Raw genomic sequence first — 18,422 nt, 5'->3', positions numbered from 1 at the left:
TGCCAGCAACGTTCCTCCTTGGGGACACATTGGCACCAGCAAATCCTGCAAATGAAGGGGCTGTGGCAGTGGCAGGGAAGAACAGTGTCCCTCTCCCATTCCACATCTGTCACTTCTGCTTCTCTGAGCTGCAGGGACAGGATAAATGCTTGTGGGATATCGCCAATCTTGTTTAAAACACTGAAAATGGCTTCATAATAACCACCTGTGAGGAGCCATGAATTAGATACAGCTATCAAACACATGAACCTGGTTTCTGAGTGTATTTGTGGCCATTCAGGAATCCTGCTGGTAAATGGGGACAGAGAGGTAACACCTCTATGTCTCAGTAACCTTGATCTGTCTTATGATATATTGAATCTCACTGAACATTTTCTTAACCTTCATAGGATTTAATTTTTTTTAAATTTTTTTTGCTAGTAGTAGGATTTATTCTGATATTTTTGTTAAAATTTCCCTTTCTAATGGCCCACAGATTATTACATGGATTTTTTTGAATGTGTATGGGACCAGGAAATATTTTGGGAAAAGAGAAAAAGATAAATCTCAAAAATACTAGAAGAGGTAGGGTGTCTTTGCCATAACACAAAAGTGTGTATTGCACATTTGTTGGACAGAGGAGGCCCCTTGTTAGATGACACTGCTCTCTGCCCTTCTGAAATTTAACCATGCGAGAATCTCATGGCACTTAACGTGGCTTAATGAATCTAATTTCACAGAGCTCCTTTGAGACAGGAAAGAGCTACTCTGAACAGACAATAAATCAGGCTGTGGGGCAGAACAAGATTAAGGTAAAGGAGTTTTTTCTCTACTGAGAAACTGAGCAAATTTCTGTCTCTCTGAGCTGCAATCTGTCCTAACGGAGGTTCTGTTGCTGTCTTTGGTCTCCTGAGAAAGTCTTTCTATTTCTGGGAATAAGTTGCAAGTCCAGATTCCCACAGCAAGACCATGGCAAAGCTATGTCAAAAGGTTTTCCTAATTTCTAGATCATTGCTATAACACAGGGCCTGATCTCTTTGAAGGAACATGGACAGTGGCTAGTGTATGTTTTATCCAGTTCCTAAATGATGGTAATCTACCTTGTTGGCTTTTTTGTTATTATTTGGGCAGTTGGAAGTCAAACTGCACCTAAAGCATTCATACCAATATATAATATAGGGTTTTTTTTTCTTATTTAATTTTTTCTTGTTCTTTAAATCTAAAAATATACCAAAATTTTGGCAGAAAGAGCTGTTTTCCTGCTTTAGAAAGGCAGGAAAAAACCACTGGTTCTGAATGGGCTGGGATGTGGAAGGTTCAGGCATAAACCTAATGTAAGGACTAAATGAGGTACTTCTCTAGTCAATAGTCTCCACTGGCCTGTGCATTCACCCCACGGCCCCATGTATATTTGGGATGTGCATTTTTTCTCAGGTTAAAATCTCCCCTTTTTCAATTAATAAGTATTTTCTTCTATTCTCTAGTCCTGCATCATGTTGATAAATACATTTACTTTGTGCTCCTGAGAACAAACCTGTACATACTGAAAAGCTGATATTAGGTTCCCACCAAACCTTCTCTTCTCCAGGCTGAACATGTGCAATTCCCTCAATTTCTTCTTGTAGCATTTGCTCTCCAGACTCCTCTCCCCATGATTATGTTTGTGTTTATTGAATTGTCCTTTTACCAAGGGACCCCAAGTTAGAGGTATTATTCTAGATGTGATCCAATGAGAATAGAATAAACAGAAATATTTATTTCTATCTGTGTACTGGCTATGTCTCTGCAGATACAGCAGAGCAGGCTGTGAGCCTACTGAGCTGCCAGACTGTATCACTGGCAGTAAATATGAGCAATACTGAAAAGCTGGGTTCCACCATAATTTTCCCTCTTCTCTTGGGATTTAGCAGGCTCCTACCTGGGGGCATTGTGACCCAGAGTGACTCAGTCTGGACACTTGTGACATACTCACATAATTTGGGAGTATTTGGGCGGTGGAGAGTTCAGTGATGCAAATTCAGCTGCTCACCTTGGTCCCAAGAAAAAAATCACTCCAAGCTAATTTGTTTTCAAAGGGAAATTAGGACCTTAAGGGCCTCACTGCTTTCAGAACTGAAAAACCTTTATCAGGCTGGAGCATCATGTCTCCCTAGCCCATTTTAAAACTAAGGGTTCCACCTCTGGGATATTATAATAAGCACTGTTTAAGGCAGTGAGTGCACAGGGGCTGTGTCATGACCTGCAGCAGAAAGCACCAATTTGGCTTCAGCAGCACTCCAAGCACTGACCCCAGAAGGTCACTGGGAATGCCAATATCCCAGTTTCTTAAATCATTGAGGGTCAGCTGTAAGGAACTCAACCAGATGCAGTGAGATTATTTAGGAGTCCCAGCCTGGCTTGCTCTCCTATGGAATCTTCTGGTGCATTACAGGACTGAAGCAGTGGTTTCCATCCCATTTCTCATCCCATTTCCATCCCATTTCTCACTCTTTGACATTAAGAGGGCTGTTTCCTAGTTTGTAAGTAATGTTCCTTAACAAAATTCTGTCCAAAAGGTAACTCAGAAAAAGATAGTTCATTGTCAAACTAATAAAAATGTCTGGTATTTTTTGTTAGAGGGAAGAGGGGTGAAGGAAACATTATTTTTAGCTTTGCTCTTCTCCTGAAAATTTAGGCAATGAAGCTGGGAAAAATATACCTAAATGCTTGCAGTGGACTCAGTAGCTGTCACAAAGAGAGAAGCAGTGTTTGAACTATGAAATGAATTCATCTGCAAAATGAACATCAGAAGTAAGGAATACTGTCAGAATAACAGCTAGGATTTCTGCACAGGATCTGGGAATTTCTTTTTATATTTACATCTGTCCTGTGCAATAAAAAATAAACCATGGAGGGCATGCAGAGAAATGTTGTGCTTTGAATGAATTGTTTGGGGATCTTTTTTCTTTTTTCCTGCAGGGGATGGCAGAGTGAGCTGTCACATATGCACTCTGCCTCCATAGAACATTACTGTTGAAGTAAGCTGAGCACCAAACTTGCACCCTGAAAAGAGACCTGTGCAAAAGACCTCACTTTGCATGAGGAGTGCAGCTCTTCTCTGAGACTTCATAAACCTGCCTGTGACTCACGTCCCATTTACACATGATCAGAAAAGGTACTAAAATTGGGGCTGTTGCTTCTAACAGAACACAGAATTGCTTCTGGAGTTAAAAGAGCTATCAGTGATAAATATGGTAATTTGAGACTCATTAACTGAAGAATAAATCCTAGCCAGAAGGGGTACAATGAGTGTAGAGTAAGTCCTAGTCAGAAGATGTAGAATAAGTATAGGTGATATCTAGGTGACCCTAGCTAGTTCTTATTTTTGGCCACTTTCTCTTGTAGTGACATCCTCTCCCATTGGAACAGCTTATTGCTGTTTACTACAGCTCCCTGAAGGGATATTGCAGCCAGGTGGGCTTTGGTCTCTTCTCCCATGTAACAAGTGATAGGACAAAAGGAAAGGGTCTCAAGTAGAGCAAGGGGAGGTTTAGATTAGACACTAAGAAAAATTTCTTCACTGAATTGGTGGTCAGGCATTGGAACAGGCTGCCCAGAGATGTGATAGATTCACCAGCTGTGGAAGTATTTACAAAACCTGTAGATGTGGAACTTGGGAACATGGTTTAATGGTGGACTTGGCAGTGTTGGGTTAAATCCCACTTGATGATCTTAAAGGTCTTTTCCAATCTTAATGATTCTATGATTCTTTCATTGTATTTTAGAGCTCCTTTCTTACCTGTGATCTCAGTGGTTACTTATCTATCCCTGTAGTCTTACAATTTACCCTTAGCAAAAGGTGGAAATGTGCACCTGAAGAAATAAAAATTATAGCCCAAAACCAAATAAAAAAGACTGTAAAGTAATTGGTTACTGTGGGATTTTCAGAGAAGCCAGAGGGACGTAACCATATTCCTTTGAAATCTCTAGGAAAAAAATGCCCAGTATTCTTTGGACACTGAAAATTTCAGCCTAGTGGCTGTTCAGTTTCTGAATGTGGAATAGAAACAAAGAGAGGAACAAATAGCAAGGATCTGGCTGAGAGGTAGTGGCAGAGAGAGAGGAAGAACAGAGATAAAAGAGGAGAGAGTTTAAAGGAGACACATGGAAGCTGGCAAGTGTGTGTGTAGCTTAAATGCTGGTGGTAGGTGGTCCATCTCACAGAATAGATTTTTTAATGAGGATCTGGTTTACTTTTACAAGCATAAAATCACCAGAGGCTGTCAGTGCACAGCACAAGTGGTGTGTGTGGCCTGGCAAACCTCTGCAACCCCTGCACATTTCTCCTGCCCGCATCCCTGCAGGGTCCATGCACAGTGGTCCATGTGTTATGTTTTGTTTATTTTTTGGTTCATTGAAGGATTTTACAATATTTCCAGTAGTGATGGAAGTCAAAAGCTATTGTTAAGACTCTGGTTGAAAGATGTTTTATCCTTGGAGGAAGGAAATGGAGGTGATTAGCTTTCAGGCTCCATGAGCCCTTGGCAGACTTTTGTGGCTAAGGAGAATGACAGCCAGGAAAAGATTGCCAGTAAATGAGTACATATTTTGAATTTCATGCCAGATGGTCACTCACTTAGGAGTGGCTTTAGCTTTTGTTATAGCAGTAATGCACCGTTAAACCTGCTCCAGTGGTTTTGTTACAATTTACTTGAGACACAGCAAGGAACTGAAGAGAAGACAGCAGGGCACTGGTTTCTGTTCTGCCATTTTTTCTGGATGAGGCTCTAACTTTGAAATAACTTTCATGGTCATGATCCAGAGGTCCTGTGGGTTGACAGCCAGGTTGAAATCTTTACATCCATGTGAATATAGTATACATAGAAATAAAAAATCCAGCCCACCTAAGGAATGTCTTCGTTTTTCTAAGAGCTGACTGCAGGGAATGGACCCTAGTCTTAATTTTCAGAAGAATAATCCAGTTTTCAGAAAGAGGGAAGAACAAATCTAGCACCTGAATAAAAGTAATCATGCTTCCACATGCATATTCCTGACAAGAGCTGACATAAGTATGTTAAACATGGAACTGGGATTGGCTATGCAAGTGCTCCTCTGCAAATGAATACTGCCTCTTTTTCTTATAATTTTTACCATGTCAGCCTCTCCAAGGAAAATAGGTTTGAAATTTCCGTTGTAAACTAAGAAAGATTGGATAACCTGGCTCAGATTAAAAGCCATGAGTCCAAAAGAAAACCCTCCAAATTTTGAATTCTTCACTTCCTGATGCTAGATTCAACTCAAGTCAGAATTGTATTTCATGAAAACAGCTTTTCAATTTATTTTATTTTTTTTAACGTGAGCTTTTCCATTGATTAAGAATTCTGGCTCGAGTTTTGAAGAATCAAATGCTGTGCAGATTGGGCTCTCTGCTAATTTAAACACAACATCTAAAAACTAATTATCCAGATCATCATTAACGATAATAGCCTAGTCTGACCAGAAAATAATTAAGCATTCTGCATTCTCTTGTTGTTTTTAGTCTCTGCAGAAAGTGCCTATCGCACATACTGACTCAGTGGGGAAGGTGTTCATTGCTGATTTACCAGCAAAATCTTTTATTCCTTAGTGGAAGGGTAATGAAAGAAGTACAAATCTGACAGCAGGAACATCATGAAGTTATTTGGCAGACAACTGTCCTGACAAAAATCAGAAGACGGAGGGTGAAGGGAGGGGAAGAAAAAAATATTAAAATATAAAGACAAATTCACAGGAGGGGGGAAAAAAAAAAGCCAGAAATAATTTTTGTCTGAAGAACTCAGCATGTTTTATTTTAAGGCTAAGGAACTGCACTGTGGACTTTATGCTGTTTACAGCTCTCAGCAAAAGAAAAATGCTTGCCAGGGATACATCTGGAAGCATCCAGCGCCCTGGATGCTGCTTGAAAACACAGGGAACAGGAGCGCTGAGCCTTGCACACACACACACACACCTGGTGAAATATTTTGACTTTCAGCAATGGTGTGATTCCAGTTGTTACTGGAGCTACTCTGTACAGGTGACTGGCTCTGAAATTGCTATGGCACCAAAATGCTTGTCTTTAATGCTTGAAAGTCCTTTCAATTTCAGGCTTGAGTCTGCAATGTCTATTATTCTTGACAGGGATTTTCTTTTGAAACAGAACTTGTGACTGGCTATCTTAACAGGATGGGCAACAGGAGTGGATGGTTTAATTATGTCTTTTCTAGGGCTTAATTACATCTTTTTTAGGTGGTGTGAAATCTAAAGGAAAGCTAGAAAAGAGACACTGAAGGAAGGCCAACACAATCCATGTCAAGAGAAAATAAATGAATACGTTTTCTTGCTGGAAGATGTTTGATGACAAGTTGAATGATTTGTAAAACTATTTTTCTGAAGAACAGTGTTAAGAAATATATTACATTTGAAAAATTATTGACAAGTCTAGGGAAGATCATAGAGTAATATTAACTATAAGTATTGTTCCATCATCCTCCTTAGGTTTTGAAAATTGGGTGACCTACAGATTTTCATACAACTCTATTACCATTTTTTACATGTACTGGTTGAGAAAATCTCTAATCATGACTTCCAATTTCCATTGGACAGCTGCTCCAAACCTAAGATTTTGGAATATGAAACATCTATATACACTTTATTATGTATATTGGATGTGTACTGTATCCAATCTACTGCCTCAGACATGGATTTAGTCTTAGATCAGTGATCACCAGAGACTGGTTTCAAAAGGACAGGCTGACAGATGTTGTGCAAGAGGCCACAGATTACTTTAGAAAAGTGATCTCACTCCCTCTGGGTTTCTGGGAGGGAATGAAACACCTGTACCATTTCCTCTGCTGTAACAACTTTTATAGGTATGTCGTTTAGGCTACCTCATATCTTCATGTCCTTTGGACATACTTGGACTTAGGGTGGACTGAGAAACACACTGACCACAAACCAAAGGTACAGCAAAAAACCTGACACTCCTCCACCAGTGAGATAGGGCAGTCATATGATGCTTCAAAATATTTTACCAGCCTTCAGACAGTTGTAGTTTTGGCAACTGCTGAACCAAATGACATATCTTACAGAATTTCTTCTTTCTGTTTCCGGTCACTTCTGGAACTCATTTAGCTTTTAGCATCCACAACAACCTAGCATTTGCTGGTTTCATTTGATATACTCTTTGTGTGATTGGAAGAGACAATGAATAATGTTTTCCTTAACAGTTTGTGCTGCCCAGGGTTCTGTAGTTATCATTTCCCCCCTTCAAATGTCTCTTTTTCAGCCTGAAACTTGTTCTTTGTGCTTCAAGTGATCAGACCAACATAACTGGTGAAGGATACATTCCTGCTCTGCTACCTGGTCCACAGTGGGACAAAACCTCTTCTACTACAAGAGATGGCTGAGGTTCTCCTCAGCAGAAACTGTTCTCCTGCAGTATGGGTAAGGATTTGCTATTATATTCCCTACTATGAATATACAGATGAATATTACACACTGGAATACAAAAGGAAATAAAGTGTAATTTCTTTAAATTCTTCTGTGCTCGTGCATGTCCTATGGGATCTGACCATGCTCCCAACTGATGGGATTTAATGCCTTCACAAGAGCAGCAACCATCTCCCCAGAGTAAATCTGATTGAAACGAACATTTGAGGAACTCTTGCCCTATTTATGAAACAGGCATATGAGGTTCTGTGGGCTTTCTGTCACTGCTGGGATAGTCTGCAGTACACGAGAACTCTTATTGCTGTTGACACTGGTGGAGTGATTAAGGCCTGAGTCTGGAAAAACGTCCCATAGTGAGTCTGAAAGGACATCCTGCACTGTCAAGACTTGATGCCTTTGGAAATCTGCAGCTGACGGTGAAGAAACACCTGATGCATGGTCTTAATCTATGTCAGTCTGGGCTTAAGACACTAGTGATTATGAGTTATGTGAACTGGTTTGTTTTATTTGACCCAAAATAATGTGACCACAGAATCACAGAATCATTTAGGTTGGAAAATATCTCCAAGATCACAGAGTCCAACCTTTGACTGATCACCACCACATCAGCTAGACCATGGCACTGAGTGCCACATCCAGTAATTTCTTTAATATGTCCAGGGATGGTGACTCCACCACCTCCCTCCCTGGTGAGTCCATTCCAATGCTCTAACAACCCTTTCTGTGATCAATTCCTCCTGATGTCTAATCCAAACCTCATTTAGCACAGCTAGATGCCATTTTCTCTCAATCTGTCACTGGTTGACAGGGAGAAGAGGGCACTCCTCTTCTAGCTACAACTTCCTTTCAGGTATTTGTAGCTCTGAAGTCCCCTCTGAGCCTCCTGAGCCTCCTCATCTCCAGGCTAAACACCTCCAGCTCCTTTGGGAGGAGTTCTTCATGGGACTTTCTCTGTATACTCTTCACCATCTCTGTTGCCTTTCTCTGGACATGCTCCAGTACCTCAGTGTTGCAGGGAGTGGCCCAGAACTGGGCAGGGAATGTGAGGTGTGGCCTCACCAGTGCCTAACACAGAGGTCACTGCCCTGATCCTGCTGGGCACACCACTGTTGATACAAGCCAGTACTCCATTGGGTTCTTGCCCACCTGGACACACCTGGCTCATGTTCAGCCGCTGTCAACCAGCACCCTGGGTCCTTTTCTGCTGGGACACTTTCCAGCCACTCTTCCCCCAGCCTGTTGTGCTGCAGGGGGTTGTTGTGACCCAAGTGCAGGACCTGTACTTGGCCTTATTGAACCTCATACCATTGACCTCAGTCCATTGATTCTGTCTGCAGAGTCTTCCTACCCTCCAGCAGATCAGCACTCCAGCCAACTGTGTGTCATCTGCAAACTGACTGAGGTACACTTGATTGCCTCATCCAGGTCATTGATAAAGATATTAAACAGGTCAGGCCCAATACTGAGCCTTGGGGAAGCTCACTATTGACTAGAAGTAAGACAACGATTTATTTTTTCATTTTAAATTCTGTTAAAATGACAAATGTTATGAACATGCAGCATGACAGGCATACATATATTCAGACACATAGGTGGTGTCATTTATGATTGATGTGAAAGCAGATATCTGCACTTAGAGCTGTAGAAGTGTCATGAAATGCAAAGTTCAAAACAAATACTAAGACTTTTGGAAACTTCAGATGCCTTCAGGATATACCACAACTAGAAGGAGTGGACATCTGCTGGAGGTTTGTACTACAATATTTTAAAGAGTGAATCGAACAAATGTAAATTCAGTAAAAATTATGTGCTAGATTGACCCCTAGGGTACAGTGATGGTATAAATCACTGATCGATAAAGCTAAGACGTGCTTTATTGGCAAACACTGGCCATAAGCCATAAGCATATGGTTCTCTCACCGGAATTGCAGATAAACTATTCTCACCTGGTGGGGCTGCTGTGACTCACCTGTATGGAGACACTGCTGTAGGAACCACCTATGACTCCTGCAATGAGCAGTGGCAAATTCTCTTGGATGGCATACGAGCCGTCAGGGCACATGTACTCTGTTTCATCCACTTTAGTCAAAGATGCCCTGACAAACTCCAAAGACTGTTCTAAGGCATATGTATCCCTGGAACACGTGTCCAAGATATGGACTCCAAGCTTAATTCCTGGCAGCAAGTAGTTGTCTTTGTTGATTTCATCAATAGCAAACAGCATGGCCTCCAAGCGCTGGATGCCTCGGTCTTCATTGATTCTTCCACATTCTTCTATCCCAGTACCTTTTTCCTTGATTGGGAATAAGCCTCCTAAGACCAGGTCTCCTTCTATCTTAATTTCCTTTCTGACAAAACTGTGGTCACTTAGGGAAAGGAAAACTCCTTTGGAAAATAAAGCTAGGGCAAGGACTTGGAGTCTGGTGAACATTTTCATTGGTCCTGTTTTAGCAGCTCTAAGAAACATTGGTGGGATCAAAAATGCTCTTCAGTCCTTCTGATCCATTGCCAGATATGAAGTGCTGTCCCACAAGCCAGTGAAGAACAAGTCAAGCCTTTCCACTGGACCTCTAAAGAAGAGATGGAAAGAATTAGAAAAGGCAAAAGGAGACACAAAGATGTGAGTTGTCTTAATCACACAACCATCCTTCCCTGAGGCAAACAAGACTCTCTTCCAAGTAAATTAAGGTAAATACATAAATAAGAGAGACATGAAAGAGGAGAATAAGAGACATGACATGAAGGAGTCTTGTGTTTGATGCTTGCTCAGGGCATGAAAATGATTTGGGCTGGACTTTCTTTAACGTCAATCACAGTTCAGTGCTCAGATCAAAGGGAGAACACAGCAGTGATGTGTATATTTAGGATATGATTCTATTCTCACTAAGGTCAGGACAGTTTGCCAATGACATGAAAAGACAAAAATCAAACCTCAGAGTGAGGATCACAGTGTAACAATTCTGTAAATAAGTATACACACACAAAGTCTGTTTATGCAACACAGATGCGTGACTTGTCCATTGACTCCTTGTCCATAGACTCCCAATATCTATTCAAATTTATCAAAGTGGCTGCCTTGCTCTCCCAATCCTGAGATGAATTGTGTGGCAATAGTTAAGCAGAACACTTTAATAATTTATTTCTGTACTTACCTTTTCCTTAACAGAGTATATACTATAAGAGTTGCCAGGTTATTTATAATTTAGAAACACTTAGCACGAAGAAATTGAAATGAGCAACAATTAAGATTTAACACTGAATAATGAATGAACATGCTTATTGCAAGGCAGTTGTTTATCCTAGTACAATTTCAACATTGATGTACCAAATTGTGTGAAAGGGTAGCTTTTTATTCATATTTATTCCAACATTGTTCTCTCATAAATGAGTAATGGGTCAGATGCACTGTTAAAGGTTTGTCTGCTATCCTAATAGTCTGAGCTGCAGACTGTCTCAGCAGAATTTTCCATTCAGAAATGTCAATGGAAAAAAGGCTTCCTCATCCCTAAATGATCTTTAAATAAGCTAGTTTGTTTATCACTTCTGGATTATTAAACAGGTCCAGAAAAAATATTTTTAAGAGAAGTAAAGATATTGACTGTATTCACCAGTACTTTCAGTATCAGACTTACAGAGCATATAAAATGGTGGTACTATCCCAGTGGAAATCACTATCAGACAAAAGGATGACATTCTTCACATAAATGGCTGTGTAGTTAATAATTTAGTTGCATTGACTTCCATTGTTTTGGATTGTTTTCACTAATCCACCATTTGGATAAAAACAGGACTTGGGATATTTTTTAATGCAGTACCCATCTTATTTACCTCTGTGGGTTGTGTTGCCACTGTATCTCAGCAAACATTCATATACTTCTCTTTATAACAGTGGAAAAATATTTGTTTTCACTGTTTTACACTTGGGAGAAAAAGAGGCACAGAGATGAATTAAGATTCTTGGAAGATTCTAAATTCAGAGTTTGATTTGCTCATCACTCACAATCACTATCAAAATTTGGCAAGGTCAACTGTGCCCTGAACCCCCGGTTCCCACTGAGGCCCTGAGTCTGAAAAACTTCCTAAACAAGTTCTTCCAAGCTTGTTCCTGAGTGCTTTACCTAAGGCCATGTCTTACACAGGCCACCATAGCAACCAAGAATCAAATGTCGGTCTTTCCCAGTGCTCCTCTGATACCTTAACAATAAATCTCCCTTGTTTCCTGTTGCTCCCTCTGGCTTTTATGTGAGTCTTTTATAAGGTCATATTAAACCAATCTTCTTTCAACAGCTCTTCAACACGACCAAGAACAACTGAGTTTCCCCAAGAAAAGGCTTTAAAGTGGGGCTCTCTATAAAGTTTTTTAAAACTGTCCTGGGACATACCGAGAGCTACAGTGAATTTATCCTCACAGCAGGGAGGATGCTCTCATTCCCCTGACTCCTTCATAGCTGCTGGTTTCTGTAAATGGCATTGTCTTTAACCTCACATCTCCTCTGTGTCTCAGGAATGTGTGATACACATTCTCTGATACAGCAGCAAGAAAGGATAGAAATGTACTGAAAATTATTTCAATGTTACACACAGACAACTGATTTCCCCAGCAAAGAATGCAAAAGACTTCTATGTTCTGTCACTTATGCTTGTTACAGTGGTACTGCTGAGGGAAACTGGGATGGGTGATGGCACAGCAAGGCATCAGCCCCTGCAGAACACAAGGGGTGATCTGAGCAGGTGAGATTGGGAATGACCATTACTCTGCTTCTTCCTTGCCACTTTGTGCAGACAGAACTGGTCTGAAGGTGTCCAGGGATGTGAAAGGAGGAGGTAGTGGGAGCCCCATTCAGGTTGGAGAACACAGGTTACTCCTCCCCACAATCCTGCACTATCTGGGGACATACTGCTTTGTAAGGGGTGTCCATGGGTGGGGGCCACTCACCTACACCAATTGTCTTACCCTCCCCAGGGCCTGTGAAGTTCTGAGCTTGTCATGAGGGCTTTGATTCTGCAGGGTGACACCATGGATACAGAGCCCTGCTTTCCAGGGAAAAACATCCTATTTTATGAGTTCAAATCCTCTCTTTATAAATGGAGGATGGTAAACAAAAACACTGCTTAGGGTATCAAATGTACTTCTCTCCCTCCTCAGACTTGGCAGCCTAAGCACTGCTGCCCATGCAGTGGCATTGCAGTGTCCTGCTGAGCACCAAGGATGCTGAGCAGAGGTTCAGAGTGAAGGTGTTAATGCAAAGGATGATTAGTCAGGGGAGGTTTCCCCTTAGAGCTGTGAGAGACGGATGTCTCCAGGGTTTCTCATCAGTGGGACTCCTGAAGGAAGCTGTGAGGCAGATTTGGGTGGTCAGTGAGCAACATTCCTATGGTGGCACTGAACAGATATCTTGGTGTGATGGAGCCTATTTTAAAGCAGATCTGGGCTTGCAGCTCAGTTCCTCTCCTGTTCTCTCTGGTGTGCACCTCCCACATGCTTTCTCTGCATCTTGCATAACTCAGGACTATAAATACAAACATTTCATACCTATTCCAGGCTGATACTGCCCATATTCCTCCCCTTAAATATGGTGAATATTATTTAACTGCTTATATCCTTCCTGAAGTGATTTCACTATACTGACCACTCCTATTGGCTTTTGCAGTACTGTCTTCTGGTTCTTCTAAAAAAAACAACCTTCTAAAGCATGCTTCTGGGATATTTCAAAAAGAAATACTTGCTGATCAAATGGAAATTCTTCTATTTTTTTGTTTATAATTAAAGTTTTAAGGTCAGCTGCAGGCAGGGTTGTGCTGTTCTAGGTGTTCTGTTAGTACTAAAAATATGTGCATTCCTGCCCTATAGTCTTTGGATCTCTGTGGAAATAGAAGTAGAGCCTGGGTGTAGAAGCAATGTAAATATCAACATGAAAAATAAACAGGCTGAAGGAGAAAAGTTTCCACATCTGCATCAGAGGGTTTCTGCCAGCACTGCTCTATCAGAACTTTAGCCAGAAGCACTCAGCTTGTGAAACATCTTCATTTGTCACTCCAGAGCCCTTTCTCTTTCCACCACAAGAAGTACACAGGGAGAAGCTACATCTACCCTTGGGGGACACTGTCAGCATGTCCCTTAGTGAAAGCAACTCACTTGTGTACAATAGCAGCTGTGCTGCTTTCACTGAAAATCCACTTGCCTCTAGGTCTGAATCATCAGCTCTGGTGGATTATTTCTGTGTGTGTGAAAAGTTGATTGCACAAATTTGTTATTTCTTACTGTAAGTTTGCTTATTTACTAAGTATGGGCACATTCTTTTTTCTGTGAAAGCAACTAAAATTACAAAGAGGTTTGGGGTTTGGGATGTGGGTTTTCTGCATTCAGTATCCCACTGATATCATCTCCAAAACTGTCTTCCAGGGCTATATTCACATGTCAGCTCTGGTTCTCTGCAGGCTTTCTGTCTGTAGCTCAGCAGGTCCACCTGTGCTGTTGGTTTGGAGACGAATTCTTATCAGACTAAGCATTTTCAGTCTATTTGTCTAGTAGGTGTCAAACTTCCAAGAGAATTGCAGTTGAATCTTTCATTTAGCCAGATGACTTATAAATCAAAGATTATTGCTCACACATCAGTGGCAATTTTGTTCATGCCTTCCATCATACCAGCACCAATGCTTGGTACTGGCAATCCAGCATCCAGCAGTCATGCATTTTCCAGTTTTCCAGTTATAAGGATGGAATGGGAAGCCTTACAGAGAGCTGAGGCACTTCAGATTGCCTAGCTATTTTTACACACCATTAACCAATGAATAGGACAATCTACATGACTGGGCTAAAACTGTGGAGTGGTTTCCTCTCCTCCTTGCCTTATGTTATATCCTAAATTTCCCCACATTTGTCCCCCTTCACAATGTTTTTCAGGGCTCATCTGTTTATGCAGCTTCCTGACAAAGGATTCAACAAGACCTGACGTGGGTGCTGAAGATTATGTTTAGTTTTATTGTAGGAGGCTCCCTCTTGGCAGTTGAGGATTTATACTGCATTATTCAGAACTATAATGTGTTGTTATGGTGCCTGGAGCCATATGTCAACTCAGTATCACCTGCTGTCCTTTGTAAACTTTCTTTGGAGGAAAACCATGCTCAGTGTAAGGTCACAGAGGAGGTTCCCACCACACCTGTGCTCCTGTAGCATTTTACAAATATTGAAGCTAATAGTTTCATCAATAGATCTTTCTCCAAGGTTACCCATCAGAGAAGTATCTTTCCCTGAGCCCTTGCTGTGCCCTACAAATTTTCTCTTAGGGAAGCAAATTTCTAAAACAAATTCCAGCTCAAAATTCTGGTGCATCTTTCAAGAAGCTGAGTGCAAAGATTTCTTTCACTCAGAGACCATGGATAACTTGCACAGTAGAATAGATCATCCAACACATTTATCACATTTATATGTGCCCTGGCAGAACTTGAACTTAATACCTGATGAGAACTGCACTGAAATATAATATCTTATTTAATCAGAAAAAAAGTGATAGACAAGCTTGAGTCTCCTTGCCAATTATAATTAGAGATGTTGTCACATCTGGAAGAGAAATATTTGTAAAGTAACCCAAAGCTTACAGTGACAGACCTGTGCCAAGCACACAAATTGCTCACACCCTGATTCTGGCTGGCTGAAATCTGGTAGCTTAAATCAGGACATAAAAGAAAACAAAGAAACAAACAAACCAGGGAAAAGTTGCAGAATATGTGGTGAGGTGGAGAAAACAAATACATTTCTTCTGTGGAAATTGAGAAGTTCCTTCGTGAAATGCTAATCAGGTGCTGACATAAAAATTTGCTGAAAATTAATCAGAGTGTGTTAAATTTCAGTTGTTGGCAGTTACATTTCAAATGTTTTTTCTTGCCTTGTGAAAAATGACAAAAATGGCTTTCCAATTAGGTGATTTTTTGAATCTCATTTCATCTTGAAAACCCATACATGAAAAACATTAATTATTGCAATTGCCACCAGCAACAGCATGAGGCTACAAACCATACAAGCTCATGCCATGTCTATTACATTGTAAAAGAGTTTGAAAAGCCCTAAAAATTTAGAGGAAATTCCAGTATAAAGACATATAAAGCAAGAGATAACACATCAATGTAGAAGTAAATCACTGGTATTAAAATAAAAACTTATATTCTATTACTTTAGAGCAAGAAAAACTCAGAACACTGTTACTATTTGTACTGTGTTAGCATCAGCATCTGATGTTTTATGTTTTCTACAATGTCAACATACAGCAGATGCCCAGCCCTCTCCTCAGAGATGTATGATATCCTATTCCAGAAAAAAATGTATTTCTAATATCAATCATGCAGGAAAACAGATGTCTCTTATGTGCTGCTCTTTAAGTTTCCATATACTAAATAGCTCTATAGATTAGAACTATATGTGTTAATTTAGCCTGGAGAGGAACAAAGAGTCCCTGAAGATCACCAGCCATTAGTATGGTGTGGAAATATGGGTCTTTGTTATTTGCTAAAATACATGAGAGCATTTGGCACCGGCTGAGTTCTTCCAAAGTGAGTTTGGTCTCAGGAGAGGGAGTTACAATGAGCAGACCACCAGAGGCAGAGCTCTGGGTCAGGCCAAGCAGGCTCCTAAATCTTTAGAGTTTCTCCCTACTCTGACAAGAAGTACATTCAAGTGCACTGAGAAGTCCAGCCGTGAGCCCCAGGCTTTGTGCCATCTGGACAATTTGTGGTGTAATGATCTTGATGTAATGCAGAGTTAGACCTTTGAAAGTCCCACCATCTTCCCTTCTGTCTTCTTTGGAATCAGCTGAATCCTACTGCTTTTTGTCCATCTGCTTATTTCTTCCAGGCACTGGTGACAGCTGAAAGCCCACCAGCAGTGACTGCAATGAACAGGCAAGTGCTGTGTGCTTATTGATTGTGTGCTCGTTCACTTTAGTCTCAGCCTTCACATGTGGTCCCAGAAAGGCATGGAAAAGGAAAAATGGCAGTATAAAGCCTTTGGGGACAAAGGAGCAGCTGTCTTCCGTGACCTGTGGATGTCACTGTAATTATTCCTCCTAGGTGGTGGGGGAGCATCAGCGCCAGGCTAAGGTCAGCGGCGTCAAATGTTGGGTGAGAGAGGTGAAGGCATAAGTGTGGAGTAGTCTTGCCCAAAGTAAACAATGATGTTTTCAGTGTCATGTCCTGGGGATGAAATTTTTAGCTCAGAGAAGGTTTAACACTTGTGCTTAATGCAAGTGAGGCTTAACTACGTGAAGTTAACACCATCCAAGGTATAGCCCCCCAAGGAATATCTGTGCATTTACTCTTTAGACACGTATTTAACCTTTCCCTCTTAATTGATTCTTAGGCATCTATTTTTTTGTGCCCACACAGAGATCATTGCTGCCTTGTGCTCCTAATCAATTCTCAGCTCTCTGCAGAGCCTGCAGGGTTTTCTTTGAGGCTGGATCTCCCGTGAACCTGCGTTCCAGCTGAGGTGCTCTGCCTGGGCACTCTTTGCTCACTCCAGAGCAAGCTGCCAGATTTCTCTCTTGCTACTGTGCCAAGGTATTTTCCTCACATTTTGGCAATACAGAAAATATGGCCGAGCCTCTGCATATGTGGAGGGCAGAGAGTCTTTTGTGACTATTTTTTCTGTTGAGGCTCAGTCTGGCTGACAGCACAGGCAGCCTCAGTCACTCCAGACTCACAGAGCAGCAGAGTGTGCACCCTTTCTCTTCGCTGGCTGCATATGGGGTTTTCTCTGCTGCCACCCAGCCTGCCCTGATGGGACCCAGTCCTAGCTTGGACCCTCAAGTAGCAGCATTCAAACCTGGCTTGCAGTTCTCCACATCACAGGATCAGAGAAACTGGAATAGCAAAGGTGATGGCCAGCAGTGGGCAAAGTCCCCTCTGTGGCTCCTTCTCCCTGCCCCAATTTAGTGATGAGTCAAATAAAAACCTTCCCAGGCTGGTGCTCCCATCCCTGTCTGGTCTGAGCTGTATCTCCCAGTTTGCCACAGCAGAACCAAACACTCAGCTGGGAATTTTCCAAGTTAAGATGGTTCTCATTTGCTGATCCAGGCAATATTTCTCCCTCTGGCATGTTCACTGCAAGCACTTCAGAGCAGGTGCTGATTCCTTGCCCATGCCTGTGCAGGGCTGAACTCTTGTCTCATCACCACTGACCAACCAACCATTCAGTGATGAGATTCGATCTGCTTAACTTGCTCACTATCATATAGCAACATTTTAGTCACTTCTGACCTCCTCCAGGAGAATCTCCTACCTATTCTGGTCTAAGAAAGATACCAGGTGTCTCTACGACCCCCAAAGGCACAAAAAATATTTCTAATGAAAATATAAGATTTTTCTTTGGGTTTGCCCAGCATCTCCAATATGAGGTCAAGGTGGGTGCCTGATTACCCAGACAGGGTTTCACCTACCAGCCACTTGTTTTGTCGTGTTCCTGGTAACAGCACAAAGCAATAGAAAGGGTTCAAAACATGGAAAGAATATTCAGGCTTTTAAAGAAAGACCTATTTAGCAGTGGATTGTTAGGAAGGTAGAATTAGAAAGAAATTATAAATATGACTCCTTAGCCAGAAAGGCTAAGGAAGAAATACAAATGATAGCACGGTTTGAATAATTCAAAGAAACTGGGCTGGTATGCCAGAACACATTCTTTCCTGCAATAAAACCAAGCTGAGACCCCCCTTCCCAGCCTTATAAGGAAAGGTCTGAAGGACCCTGAGATAACTAAAAATATGCAAAAACTGCGATTTTTATAGGTTGCACACAAATGTTACTGTATTAGTATACTTAGAAAGATTGGTCAGTGAAAAAATAGAATATTCAAATGTATAGGTTATATAAGTAATTGTAAAAGAGAGTTCTCTCTCTTGGTTCTCCTAACTCTTGGTTCTCTTAACTCTTGGTCTCTCTTGCTACTCTCTTACTATGCTCTCTTAGACTCTCTTGCTACTCTCTTGGCTCTCTTAGCTCTCTCT

The 18,422-nt window shown here is 41.3% G+C and overlaps 1 protein-coding gene across 4 annotated transcripts in view; it reads right to left on the bottom strand.

Annotated features, from left to right (window-relative positions):
- GRM3 (glutamate metabotropic receptor 3) overlaps nt 1-18,422 on the bottom strand; it is a 102,386-nt gene that overhangs the window by 35,092 nt on the left and 48,872 nt on the right. For all 4 annotated transcript variants that reach the window (XM_088055010.1, XM_088055012.1, XM_088055011.1 and 1 more), the window contains one exon: nt 9,398-9,998. In XM_088055010.1, coding sequence (XP_087911136.1) covers nt 9,398-9,895 — 498 coding nt within the window. In that variant the 5' untranslated portion in view covers nt 9,896-9,998. The remainder of the gene's footprint in view (nt 1-9,397; nt 9,999-18,422) is intronic.

Source organism: Pseudopodoces humilis, chromosome 5 (genome assembly GCF_049639895.1).
Source record: "Pseudopodoces humilis isolate 2021_Gansu_Grassland_sample_001 chromosome 5, ASM4963989v1, whole genome shotgun sequence".
Classification (NCBI taxonomy): Eukaryota; Metazoa; Chordata; class Aves; order Passeriformes; family Paridae; genus Pseudopodoces; species Pseudopodoces humilis.
Note: the sequence above shows the minus strand (reverse complement) of the source record. Positions and strands in the feature narration are given on the sequence as shown.